General features: G+C 43.8%; 1 protein-coding gene across 1 annotated transcript in view; it reads right to left on the bottom strand.

Moving 5' to 3' along the window:
- Positions 1 to 14,651, bottom strand: part of PTPRD (protein tyrosine phosphatase receptor type D) — a 1,658,801-nt gene that overhangs the window by 380,898 nt on the left and 1,263,252 nt on the right. Inside the window, exon 10 of the mRNA XM_045020490.1 lies at positions 11,689 to 11,856. Coding sequence (XP_044876425.1) covers positions 11,689 to 11,773 — 85 coding nt within the window. The 5' untranslated portion in view covers positions 11,774 to 11,856. The remainder of the gene's footprint in view (positions 1 to 11,688; positions 11,857 to 14,651) is intronic.

The following is a 14,651-nucleotide window of genomic DNA, read 5'->3' as shown; positions in this document are numbered from 1 at the left end:
AAAGGCATGTTAGTAGCCACGTGGTTCAGCGATCCGGAATGTGGGTGGGTGGGGTAGGTCTACATGCCTTTTTTTTTCCCCATGTAAGAGCACTTTTAATGAGAACTTCCCTGTTTCCCCTAGGCAACCCTATGTGATATCAGTCTCCTGAGGGTAACAGAGGCGGAAAGGAAGGAGACGCTGCAAGTGTCTGGGTACAGACCCGGTCCTTATGCTGCTATGCTGTGTACCACAATGATGCCAGTAGAATTAGTTCAGGAGTTGCGTGGGAAAGTGTTCTACCATGGAGGAAGAAATAAGACTGCCCTGCCCAGAAACCGTCTGCAAAGGATTGCAGAATCCCTCCATGAAAGTTTCCTAGAGATATCCATGGCAGATTCCCTGGCTATCCCAGTCCACATAAACAATCTTTTCCGGGGGCCACACTCTGCATAGCTGGAGCGGCCTCTTGTAAGCAGAAAACCACAGCACCTTGTTTTTTCTTCACAGTCAACATCCAATACCACTGAATGTGTGTGCCCACTAAAGTTTAACTGGACTTTCATTTTCACTGTATACTCACCAGAGGTGCCTTCCCTGGCATCATGGTTGGCCACCATGATGTCCTGCGACCCACAGGGCTCCAAGGTAAAAAATATTTCCTGGCTCCTGGGGAGACTGTATCCACCACTTGCCTGTCTCCCATTCTCCTCCTCCTCCTCTTCCTCATCCAACATATATTCCTCCTTGCTGTCCCTAGACTCACACACCTGTGAGGTGTCCACATTACTTGTGGGAGTGCTGGTAGGTTCACTCACGAGAATCACATGCAGCTCGTCGTAGAACTGGCATGTGTGGAGTTCAGCATCAGAACGACTGTTCACCTCCCTTGCCTTCAGGTATGCTTGGCAAAGTTTTTTTTTTTTTTCCCACACGGTACTGCTGTGTGTCCCTCGTGTAGCCCTTATCCCCCATTCCACTAGCAATCTTTGCACAGAAGTCAGCATTTCTTCTACTGGATTGGAGCTCTACCTGCCCAGTCTCTTCTCCCCACACAGCGATGAGATCCCCCACCTCCTGTGCAGACCAAGCTGGAGCATGTTTGGGGCTTGTAGTCTCCCTGATCAGCTGTGCTCAAGCTGGCATGCTCCCAATGCTGATCAAACTGGAAATGGGAATTCAAAAGGTCCCGGGGCTTTAGCAAGGCAGGGTCTGTTTCCTGGGTACCTGGCTGCAGTGCAGCAGACTTGAGAGTGATCTCCAGAGTGGTCACAGATGAGATGATTGTGGAACGCCACCTGGAGGCCAATTAAGTCAAATTACACAACACTGCATATTTGCACTATCTCGCAGTCGACCCATGAAAATTGAACTAAGCACTACACTACTCGCAGAGGTGGATTACAGAAGTTGACATCAGAGGCAACTTAGGTTGACGTAAAGGACCCGATAATGTAGACACATACATTAACTGGTCGACTTAAGGTGGCTTCCTTCGACCGAACTGTGTAGCATAGACCAGGCCCCACACACATACAAAGGTGGGAACGGTATCTTTTCCTCACCCTATTGCATCATGCACAGAGCTGGAAGAGAGACATAGGGAGTAGCAAGATCAGGCCAGCTTTCTCCCCTTCTCACTCCCTTGGCCTTGTAGCAGAACCTAGTGAAAGATGAATGGTAAAGAGGTGGGGTGTTGAATCGCCCACTCGACTCTTCCATGGGGACAGGTGACAAATAAAACTGAAAGTTCCTCCCCCTTAACTCCTTCATAGGAGTAAGGGGAAGGAACAGGGCTGGAGACCCTCCACCACACCCTTGCCAGATCAGGGCAGAAGCCTCTTTCACTCTTAGAAACCTCATTGGGAATAGGGAGAACACCAGAGCTAGCAGGAGGGGAAGAAGAGGGATCCCCATCCCTTTCCACTCCTTTGATTTTCCACAAGATCATGCAACCCTTAAACCAATAGGAGGAGCAGCGATGGGATTCCCTTTGCACAGGCCCCTGTGTTGGTAAAGATGAGTAGAGAAGACAAGAACACACCCTTCCCCCCCTCACAGGACTCTTTCACTGGACAAGTGTTGACCAGCTATAGTGAGGGTCCTTCCCCAATTGTCTGTGATTGTGAGCAACCTTCACATGGGGCATCAACAGAGCTAGGTTCTTCCAAAGGCTAGAAAAAAAAGAGTCATAACAGCTGCAGACAGTACTGCAGACAGTCTCACCCCCATTACCCTAGCCCAAAGAAGAAGACTAGCAGCACAGCAGGCAGTCATCCCTCCAACTCCTCCGCTAAGCCTGGAGGAGCAGCACGGGGGCTGAAGGCAGAACGGACAGACACTGCTTCCTAGAGACATGTGGGTATAGAACAGGGCTCAGTGATTCTGAGTCTGTTCAGTGTTGCTCCCGACCTGGTCCACAAATGCTCCTGGCTTCTTGTTAGTTGCACACAGGATCAGAAGAGAAATAAACCCAACTAAACAAGGGGGGAAAATGCCAAATAATAATAATTTAAAAAGGCCTGAAGGTGGACTGATAGGCTAGTACAGTTCTCATAAAATGCTTTTATTTCATTTTGAGGGAACTGCCCAAATGTAAGCTATATGCAGTGTAGGAACTTAAAGATATCAGCAAATTCTTCCCCAAACAATTCCAAGATAAACTCTATAAACTCATCCTCCACAAAACCACCCCAGGAATCTTCTACATGCTTCCCAAGAGACACAAAAAAGGGAACCCAGGCAGACCCATCATATCTGGCCACAGCACTCTTACTGAAGTAATATCAGGACTCACCGAAACCATCCACAAACCACTTGCCACCCAAAGGGCCAGATTCCTCCAGGACACAACTGACTTCCTCCACAAACTCCACAGCATTAACAACCTCCGTCAGAACACCATGGATGTCACTTCCCCATACACCAACATCCCTCACAATCATAGCATAACTGCCTGCCTCAAATACTTACAAGACAATGGACAACCCTCAGATATCTACCCCAAACACATCACCATCCTCAGCCATGACAATTTTACATTCAACAACAAACACTTTGTCTAAACCATGGGAACAGCCATCGCTACCAGAATGGCTCCCCAATATGCCAACCTCTTCATGGGCCACCTTGAAGAATAACTTCTGGACAAATTCACCACAAAACCAATCATAAACTTGAGATACATAGATGATGTTTTCATCTTCTGGACTTAAACTGCCTCAGAGATTTCTGCTACAACTTAACAACCACCATCCATCTGTTAAACTCTGGAACACTCCCACACTAGCATCCACAGTCAGATTCAGCAATGGAACGCTACAGACAACCATATACAAGAAATCCACGGATCACCACACCTTCCTTGATAGATACAGTAACCACCTAAAAGACTACAAGAAACCTGTTATCTACAGCCAGGAACTCAGATACCACAGAATATGCTCCATGGAGAAAGTCCGGAATAGAAACCTTACCACACTAAAAACCACTTTTATCAAACACGAATACTCCACGAAAGAAGTAGATTGTATCATGGTATGGGGCACCCAAATACTCCATGAGAACCTGCTTCCACAGAAATAAAACCCCTTCTGACTGGACACCCCTAGTTGTCACCTATCACCCCATGCTAGAACCCATAAGGGATCTCCTCAAACAACTACAACCCATACTCGATGAGGACCCCATCATGAAAGAAATCTTTATTGAATCCCCACTTCTGGCCTTCAAACAACACTCCAAACTCATCATCAGAAACAAACTCCTCACAAACCAGGACACACCAACTCAAAGCCGCATCAGGCCCTGCCAGAACAACAGGTGCAAAACCTGCAGAGGTAGCCCCACTGCTACAATGATCAACACCCCCCACAACACACCTTTCAAGACCCAGGGGTCCTACACATACCTATCACAATAATGTGGTGTACCTCATCCAGTGCACTAAATGCCCTAATAACAACTATGTGGGTGAAACAAGACAATCACTAAGCTTTTGAATGAATTCACACAGCAAAGCGATAAAAGACAAAAACACTCCAACACCTTTGGATGAAGACTTTTCACAAAGTGAACACTCTCTATCCGACCTACCAGTCCTCATCCTTGGAGGAAACCTGCTCAACACTTTCAAAAGATGAGCCGGGGAGCTTAAATTCATAATTCTGATAGATGCTAAAAATCATGGCCTGAACAGACACATTGGATTTATGGCATATTACAAAAATCTGTAACAAACAAACCAACCAAACTCAAAAACAAGGAGGAGTCCAGTGGCACCTTAAAGACTTACCCACGAAAGCTTATGCCCAAATAAATCTGTTAGTCTTTAAGGTGCCACCGGGCTCCTCGTTGTTTTTGTGGATACAGATTAACATGTCTACCCCTCCAAAACAAACCTCTTTTTGTCCTATGACTGCAGAGGTGTTAACAGGCAACTCTACCACTCTATTCTTAGCACAGCAGAAGAGTCTGCCCTATCTCAGGGCCTCTCCTTCTGCCCCATGACTCCCACAAACATGATACAGTTCTGTGGTGACTTGGAATACTATTTTTGCCATCTCTGACTCAAGGAATATTTGCACCACACCACTGAACAGCACACTAACCCAAAGAAGCCTTCCTACCACTGCTACAAGATGAAGAATTCTGCATGGACTCCTCCTGATGGTCAAAACAACAGACTGGACTTCTACATAGAGTGCTCCCGCCAACGTGCACAAGCTGAAATTGTGGAAAAGCAGCATCACTTGCCCCATAACCAGGGCCGGCTCTAGACCCCAGCGCGCCAAGCAGGCGCGTGGGGCGGCATTTTGCCGGCAGGGCGGCATTTGGCTCCGGCGGACCTCCCGCAGTCATGCCTGCAGGAGGTCCACCGGAGCCCCGGGAGGAGCGGACGTGCCGCAGACATGACTGCGGAGGGTCCCCTCTTCCCGCGGCTCCGGTCGAGCTCCTGCAGGCATGACTGCGGCGGGTGCGCTGGTCCCGCGGCTCGGACGGAGCTCCCGCAGTCATGCCTGCGGATGCTCCACCGGAGCCGTGGGACCACGGGACCGTCCGCAGGCACTTCTGCCCCGGCCGCGGGACCGGGGAAGGGCGGCGCGAGTGGCGCGGTGCGCCGCCCTGCTTGGGGCGGCGGATTTTCTAGAGCCGCCCCTGCCCATAACCTCAGCTGTGCAGAACGCAATACCATCCACAGCCTCAGAAACAACTCTGACTTTATCATTAAAAAGGTGCTGTAGTTATCATGAATAGGTCGGAGTATGAACGAGAGGCTGCTAGGAAACTCTCTGACACCACATTCTACTGGCCATTACTCTCTGATCCCACCGAGGGGTACGAAAAGAAACTGCACCATCTGCTCAAGAAACTCCCTGAAGAAGCACAGGAACAAATATACACAGAAACACCCCTAGAGTTCTGACCACGGGTATTCTATCTGCTACCCAAGTTCCATAAACTTGGGAATCCTGGTCGCCCCATCATCTCAGGCATTGGCACCCTGACAGTAGGATTATCTGGCTATGTGGACTCTCTCCTGAGGCCCTATGCTACCAGCACTCCCAGCTATCTTCGAGACACCACTGACTTCCTGAGGAAACTACAATCCATTTGTGATCTTCCAGAAAACAGCATCCTAGTCACTATGGATGTAGAAGCTCTCTACACCAACATTCCACACAAAGATGGACTAGAAGCCGTCAGTAACAGTATCCCTGATAATGTCATGGCAAACCTGGTGGCTGAGCTTTGTGACTTTGTCCTCACCCACAACTATTTCAGATTTGGGTACGATTTATACCTTCAAGTCAACAGCACTGCTATGGGTACCCGCATGGCCCCACAGTATGCCAACAATTTTATGGCTGACTTAGAACAACGCTTCCTCAGCTCTCATCCACTAGCGTCCCTCCTCTACTTTGTGATACATTGGTGACATCTTCGTCATCAGGACCCAGGGGAAGGAGGCCCTTGAGGAATTCCACCTGGATTTCAACAATTTCCACCCCACCATCAACCTCAGCTTGGACCAGTCCACACAAGAGATCCACTTCCTGGACAGTACAGTACAAATAAGTGATGGTCACATAAACACCACCCTATATCAGAAACCTATTGACCACTATACTTACCTACATGCCTCCAGCTTTCATCCAGACCACATCACACAATATTGTGTATAGCCAAGCCCTCAGATACAACTGCATTGGCTCCAATCCCTCAGACAGAGACAAATATCTACAGGATCTCTACCAGGCATTCTTAAAACTATAATACCCACCTGGGAAAGTGAGGAAACAGAGCCAGAAGGGTACCCAGAAGTCACCTACTACAGGACAGGCCCAACAAAGAAAGTAACAGAACGCCACTAGCCGTCACCTATAGCCCCCAACTAAAACCTCTCCAGCGAATCATCAACGATCTAAAACCTACCCTGAAGGATGATTCCTCACTCTCACAGACTTGGGAGACAGGCCAGTCCCCGCTTACAGACAGCTCCACAACCTGAAGCAAATACTCACCAGCAACTACACACCACACAGCAGAAACACTAACCCAGGAACCAACCCCTGCAACAAACCCCATTGCCAACTCTGTCCACATATCTATTCAAGGGACACTATCATAGGACCCAATCACATCAGCCACACCATCAAGGGCTCATTCACCTGCACATCTACCAATATGATATATGCCATCATGTGCCAGCAATGCCCCTTCTGCCATGTATATTGGTCAAACCGGACAGTCTCTACGCAAAAGAATAAATGGACACAAATCAGACATCAAGAATTGTAACATTTAAAAACCAGTACGAGAACACTTCAATCTCCCTGGATACTCAATAACAGACTTAAAAATCACCATTCTTCAACAAAAAAAACTTCAAAAACAGACTTCCATGAGAAACTGCAGAACTGGAATTAATTTGCAAACTTGACACAATCAAATTAGGCCTGAATAAAGACTGGGAGAGGCTGGATCACTGCAAAAAATAATTTTCCCTCTGTTGATATTCACCCCTTCTTGTTAACTGTTGGGAATGGGTCACATCCACCCTAATTGAATTGGCCTCATTAGCACTGACCCCCCACTTTTTAAGGTAACTCCCATCTTTTCAAGTGCCGTATATTTATACCTACTTACTGTATTTTCCACTCCATGCATCTGATGAAGTGGGTTATATCCCACGAAAGCTTATGCCCAAATAAATTTGTTAGTCTCTAAGGTGCCACAAGGACTCCTCATTGTTTCTACCCAGTGGTGGCTCCAGGCACCTGCTGGTCCAAGCCCTGCTGGTCCCTGCGAGGGCAGCAGTCAGGCAGCCTTCAGTGGCTTGCCTGCGGGAGATCCGCCAGTCCCACGGCTTGGCGGCAATTTGGCAGCAGGCACACCGAAGTCATGGGACCAGCAGACCTCCCGCAGCCTGCCTGCCTGCCTTGCTTGGGGTGGCAAAAAAGCTAGAGCCGCCCCTGTTTCTACCTTGAATATATGCTAGTCCTTAGAATATATGCTAACTACTTATGCTAAACAATCTGTTTCACCTTGAATTTAGATGTGATGCTCAGAGTACCTTTCCCAGACCTGAAGAAGAGTTCTGTAGAGCTCAAAACCTTGTTTCTCTCACCAACAGAAGTTGGTCCAATGAAAGATATTACCTCACCCACCTAAACTGATTGTGTATTTAGTAACTTTAACTACAGGATTAAGTGGAGCCAAATTACTTCATTCAGAATAAGAATGTATATTTTATTGTTCATGCTTTAGAAAGACTTTAAATAAAATATAATATAAAATATAAAATAAAATAACAGTACTTGCATTGGTTTGTATGTATATAATGACACACAGTTTTAAAGTCTGTGCACATTAACTACTTGAAACTCAAATATCTCAGTCTTACCTGTATAGGGAGAGGGACTAAGTGGAAAGAGAACAACATTTATAGATTCACTCATACAGGGATTTTTTCTTCAGATTAAATAGTCAAAGCTCACTAAAACAAGACATACACCTCTAAGAGCATCTAGCTAACATTCATTCATTAACGTTTACTAAGGGGCCATTCAGCTCAGATTAAAACAGATTTAAACCTTCAGCCAAAACTTAACCCACTTATTCAGATGACCAAAATGTTTCATTAAATTTTTGAATTCCCCTGTCCCCCATGTGTTGCAGAGCCTTGCTCCAGCCAGGCCTGAGAAGCGGAAGCAATTAAGTAGCAAAGAGTTGGTCTCACTGTGAGGACAATCCCATGAAGTACCAAGCATGCTCAGTATTCACTGAAGTCACTGGAAATGTGGGCACTCACCACTGGGCAGGATCAGACCTTATATCTATAGCCAGACTGGAATCGGGAAGTAGAGGTTACCTCAGATGAAAGTCTCTTCTCATAAGAGCTTGAATATATGAACTGATCATTTTCAAGATCACCCACCAGTGCTAAAAATCTATCCACTTTCTACATTCCTTAGTCATAGCACATTTCTGTTTCATTGGATCACAACTCCACTTTGGAGTAAAAGTAAATATTTTATTTAAAAGAAAAAGTAGTAAAGGAAAATTATGCTAAAGAAACATGCAACGTTTTAGAATGTTCTTAGTTAAATAAACTAAATATTTTAAATTGTTCAGGTTAGAAACTGCATTTTCCCCATAAAAAAAACATAAGCTATACTGCCCAATTCAGTTTTACTCCTATTGATCATAAGGGAAATGTTTAAAACACATGTACCAAAAATATTTTTTTTTTGTTTAATACAATTATCCAACCACTCATTACTGTTGATTGTATCCTGGAGGGTCTGAGATGACAATCATGGCTAGTATACATATGGTTGGATTTAGTTTCAGGAATTTAAGTTTCCCTTAGAGAAGCAAATTCTCAATTAAAGAACGTAATGATTCCATTTCTAGTTTGATACTGACATTTTAGCTATATGTCCAATAGCCTTCTGATATTCAAAATATATTTTTCCTGTTTTTAAATCTTTTAAATTCAGATCTAAACATACTAATTTTTCTCTTTCTTCTAGTGGTAAACAACAATAATGAGCAATAAATACTTTAGTGCATAACAACAGTAGATGATACAGTAATGCTATCAACCCCTCCAAGATGTGGTTAACTTAATTTATCCCTCTTTGGCTGGCTGCCCTGGTTCCCTGAAATTCTGTCTGGTAATGCCCGTTAACTATAGGGACACCTTCCAGAAAGGGTAGCGGATCAGCTGTCAGTTCCTCTGTCATAGAACTCAGCTGGCCGATGGCCGATTTGTGGATTATTTTTTAAGGAATTATGGAAACATGATGGATTTTTTTCTTATGCTCAGAGCAATCAGGACACATTTGATATCCAATACCATCACGGGAAAATATTAATGAGCAATGATGCAACAATATGGTATAAACAATATAAATGGTATAAACAATATGGTGCAAAAGGCAAAGAAACTAAACATGTGATAAGCATCTTCTTTAAAGGGCCTCTGCAGAGTCCCACTCTTGGGATGTGTCTGACCTCTGCAGAAACCATCTGTAATAATTCTAGTTATAGGTGAATAATCTTTATTTTTGCATCACTTTTCTACCCATCACGACCATTCCTTAGTGTCTAGCCAAGATCAATCAACAATAACTGCTACAAAAATTCATCCTAATCCTAAAGCACAACTTTACAACCCTTAATCTGCACGTTGATGCTTCATGCTAATAACAGATACTTATGAACAAAGCAACCTCCTGCCACAACAATGTCTAAGAGCCTACTGCCACATTTTGTTTTAAGTATTAAAGACGTGAGAGGAACACAATTTTGAAAAGCTAATCTCAAAGCACTATTAAGTTCTTTATTAAAGTGCTTTTATAGTACAGCCTGTTTGAAAGTAAATCCTACATTAGTCCTCAGTGGAGTATATTCCCTTCTCTCATAAGCTTTATAAAAGAGAAGAGCAGTGCAGCAGTCCTTTTGCCAATTGTTATCTGATTGGTAAAGAACAAGCAATATAAACACACACAAAAATTCACTTCAGCTCCACCAGAAGTACAGTACTCTGGCATCTTATACAGAAAAGCAATACCAGATTCTAAAATCTATTGTTCACTAAGCATAGATTTTGTCTTTTAAAATAGATGGTGCTTTAAAACAGCAGAAACGTCTAGTGCTTGAGCTATTTTCCAGTTAATTATTTGCTGGCTAAAGTCTTAAAATGTCCTTGGCTTCACCTTAGACACAACTATCCCAGCTGGTCATTAACTGTCTGGAAACGACCCAAATAATCTCAACTGTCAGTATTCTACAAACATGTATGTTTTGTGCATGCTTGTTTTTTCGTGTATCTCAATTTCGTGGTGCTATATTTAGAAAACAGAGCCTTAATAATTTTTTTTCCATTTCCATGTTTTAAGAGCTGCTATCTCAATGTAATTCAGTGCACTCAGAGTCCACAATGACTTGGTAACAGGATTAATGAGAACTGAATGAATTCTCACTAAAATAGTGTCCGATTCTGATCTCACACCACTTTTACTCTGTTGTAACTCTATTTATCTCAACAGAGTTGCCTCTTCGTGTTTTCATAGTTGTAAGGGAGAGCAGAATCCACTTTAAGTCAGAAGGGGGGCAGAGTTCATGAATGTTGATGTTTTAATATTCCTAAGAAGAGCCAAGAGAAAAATGCTGCTGTACCAAGTGAACTGAACAGCTTGTAGCAAACCAGCCTGTCAACAGGCAGTGGCAAGTGGCTTTTCTTGTTGGTATAACATTTCTACAAAAAGCCACAGGACAGCTGGGAAAAACAACACATGTAAACAAGGTAGGCCTAATTATTTCCCAATTAAAAAAAGATATTATCTTCTCATTAATTGGTAAGCTAATTGACCAAAACCTTGCAGTATCATGAAATGTCCAAATTCTGCCCAATACACAGAACCTAGGTACCTATACTACCCACTCAGACCAAAGTTGTCAGTTCTGCTTGAATAGTTTGAATACTGTACTCCACGACAGCTGTCGGAAATAATACATTAGAACAGCTGCTGCGACAGCTACAAAGTGCCTGGAATTTTAATTGGACTCAACAGTCTATTGTTTATTTTACTAAACTTAAAAGGAAATATCCAAGGAAGTAAACAAGTTCCTAATGGAACTAACTGATGTTTGCCATGTGGAAAGCAAGGTTAGGCTTCATTTTGCCTATATAATTTCACTAATATTATCTCTACCAACTAACTGGCAAAAAAAAAGAACAGAAAAAGAGAACAGTAGAAACTGTTAGATGACTAAGAAAAGGAGCATTAGGAGGAAAAATGGTAAGTCACATAAACAAACCTGTTCAAATACTGGCTGTGAGCCACAGAGGATCTCACTGAGTTTTAAGGTTTACTGAAAAGGAGACTCATTCAGAGGCCCTCAGCAACTGTTAGCTGAAAACCAGGGGCAGCTCTAGACATTTCGTTGCCCCAAGGACGGCGGCATGCCGCGGGGGGCGCTCTACCGATCGCCGGTCCCGCGGCTCCGGTGGACCTCTCGCAGGTGTGAGGTTCACCGGAGCCCTGCCTGCCACCCTCCCGGCGACCGGCAGAGCGCCCCCCGCTGCATGCCGCCCCAAGCATGCGCTTGGCGTGCTGGGGCTTGGAGCCGCCCCTGCTGAAAACAAAACTGTTCATTATGGCTAAAATCTCAACACCATTGAATAGTAAAGCTTACTTTCAGCATCAGCAGAAAGCAGAAAGCACAGGAGCACCACCACTGGCCTGGCTACGTGCATCATCCGACAGCTTGGCACCAGCATGCTTTGGCAGCCTCGGTCTCACTGGCTCAGAAGCCACTATGAGTCTGTCCAGTCTGAAATTTCTGATGAAGTATTTTCAGAGTCTGTGGAGCGGTGGAGAGAAAAGGAGAGAGAGAGAAATACGGTTAGGGGAGGTTGGTTTTGTTTTCCCCCAATATTTACAGTTAGAGGCAAAACAGTTTAAAAATACAAAGAATCTTCAGGAGACTGTAGTACACTGACGGTAGCGAGGTGCTGCGGATGTTACTAGCACTGAAGCCACAGAGCATCCTGTCCCCAGCACACCTTTTCTTCTCCCATCTTCAGATCAACTGATCCCATGTGTTGGGTCTTGTCTTGACGGCTCAGCACTGCATTTTGAGTAACATATCATGAAAATGAACTGTTGTTTCTAATGAACTATTAGTTTAATACATCACCAGAATGAGGCATATTGATGCTGTAAGGAAGGGTTTAGGAAAGGATTCAATGTCCAGGATAAAAGACCACTAACAAATGACATATTGGAAGCTGCTTTCCTGGCATCAGGTAGGAATGACCGGGCTAAATCTGCTTCTCAGACTACTCCTAATACCAGCTTTGCAATGCTAGCATATTGGATCCCCCATATTAACACATCAAATCTCATATTCAGTGTTGGTCCCACATGTCTAAAAGGTTACATTTCCTCTCTGATTTTCCTGTATATTTAAATTATGCAATACAGAAATCATGAATAAAGAGCCCAGATTCAGTTCAGTCAGTTTAATTTAACATGTTATATAAGAACTAATCAACAATACAGTGTAAGCATTTGCCTTTAAGGAGAAATCCATTTTATTCTTTGTTAAATCCACTCCACCCAAGCAATATTAGAAATTGCAGAACGTAGAAATGCTTCCCTCTGAGAGGAAATATTAGAGATATCCCAAAATAGCCCGACTGTGTCACTAAAATAACACTGCAATTTAATTGCACTTTTCAGAAGAGTTGTAAGTTATATACTTTGGTAGGTCTGAAACTTAGCTCGAGCACAATAAGAAAAACAGATACTCTCTTTTTCATTACCCTGCCTGAGTAGCTTCCATGCAGTGAAGATAAAAACCAAAAGGGAGGGAAGGAATTATACTAATTATTCCACTTGATGGATCTTACAGACTTGTGGGTGGTATGAAGAGCCTATTTTATACTACAGTGCAATGCTGAAAGAATCTACTCAAGGAAGAAAAAAAAGATGACCAGATGTTAGAAATCTACTGCTGCTATCAATCTCTTTTGTAAAACTACCTCTCGAATCAGCTACCTCTATCAAGAGATATGAATCTAAGAAATCTTCATAGGCAAAGTGCTGAAGGCACCAGCTCCCCCCTTTCATCACTACCATCTTCGTGCCAGCATTTCAAATGACAGCAAAGTCCATGAGACATCAGTCCTGTCGGACTCAATTTGTGTCTGTGCAAGCGTATCAGGGCCAACTGCTACATAATGGCTTCAGTGCTATCACAAAGATGGAGATGTATGAACTGCACTTGCAGAGAAGGGGTGATTTTTTTTGTGCTTTTACTAGACTGAAGGGGTGATGCAATCTTTGTACCATGCAAATCTTCAAGTTGATATCTACAAACAAGCACAGTGGAAATATAATGGCCACTAAGGTTCACGTCTGAGCCATAAAATATGCCTTGGGAGTAGGGAGTGGGGGTTTGTTGGTAATTAAAAAAGGTGAGGGCTCAGGGAAAGAGAAAGACAACGACCTGCACAAGACTATTTTGCTAAGTTGTTTTCCAGTGTGACACTGAAAAGTATTTTTCCCCCACTTCCCAGTTGAAAAGTGAAATAAGGCTTTTAAATACATTTTTTTCAGAATCTACAGGAAGTCTGTAAGAGAAAGGGAAACACACAAAATATGGCAGGCAAGCTGGCTCAGAGGAGAAGAGAAGGTGTTTTGCAGTTATTAAAGACACACCATCCCATTCATTCTAAACACATATACCAGTAGTGCCAAACGTTCTGTCTCTGCTCCCAGAGACATTCATTATCGCTCCCACCACACAATCTGAAGCCCTTGCTGCTCCTTCTCTCTGCACCTTCAGTGTGTCATGGCCTTAACTAACCCAATAAACATACTAATATGTTCTGCGGGTGAACCTTGAACTTCTATTTCTTCTCTTAAATTGCTTATGCTTCTACAACAGGCTTTTAGCATTTTAGGCTGTGAAAATACAAGTGTTTGGAGAAGGCAGGCAGAGTGGACTTTTTTGTTGTTTTTGTAGGTGGTTTCATTAAAAAATATTGTTAGTGAAGTCATGTGGATGACGGGTGGATAACTCAGGAGAGAGACAAGCTATGAGATAGGCAAGTGCTGTCAAGCTTCTCCACAGAGCTCTGCCTCAGCTCCGACCTACAATAACCCTTAGCCTCAGCCCTGGACATCCTCATCGACAACAGTGCCAAACTGTACTGAATAAAGTGGCAAGGACTTTTTTGGATGGTTGTTTCTGTTTGCTTGTTTGTGAAAACTAACATGGAAAAGCTTTATAAGGACTAAACTGATATTACAAAACTCATGCCAGCTATGAATGAAGCCACCTCCAAGCATCCATTAGTAAAAGACTAAGACAATGTGGTATTACTCTTACAACAAAAAAAGTATAACTCCCCCAGCACCACCATGTTTCCCTGGGAACTCAAAACTGAGGCAAGAGCCAACTTGCTTTGTGAGAAAGCAACACTTAGAACATGGTATAATAGATAGCAAATACAGAAACAACTGGGAGGTGAGAGAAGAAAGGCGATGAAACCTGCTCTTCAGCTACAGCAATATATTCCCCCCACCTCCTCTGCTGTAGGGCTTATATGTAACCAAGTTGTATGTCTTGTTCTAGCCAACCTTTGGCCC

Source organism: Mauremys mutica, chromosome 6, assembly GCF_020497125.1.
Source record: "Mauremys mutica isolate MM-2020 ecotype Southern chromosome 6, ASM2049712v1, whole genome shotgun sequence".
NCBI classification, from domain to species: Eukaryota; Metazoa; Chordata; order Testudines; family Geoemydidae; genus Mauremys; species Mauremys mutica.
Note: the sequence above shows the minus strand (reverse complement) of the source record. Positions and strands in the feature narration are given on the sequence as shown.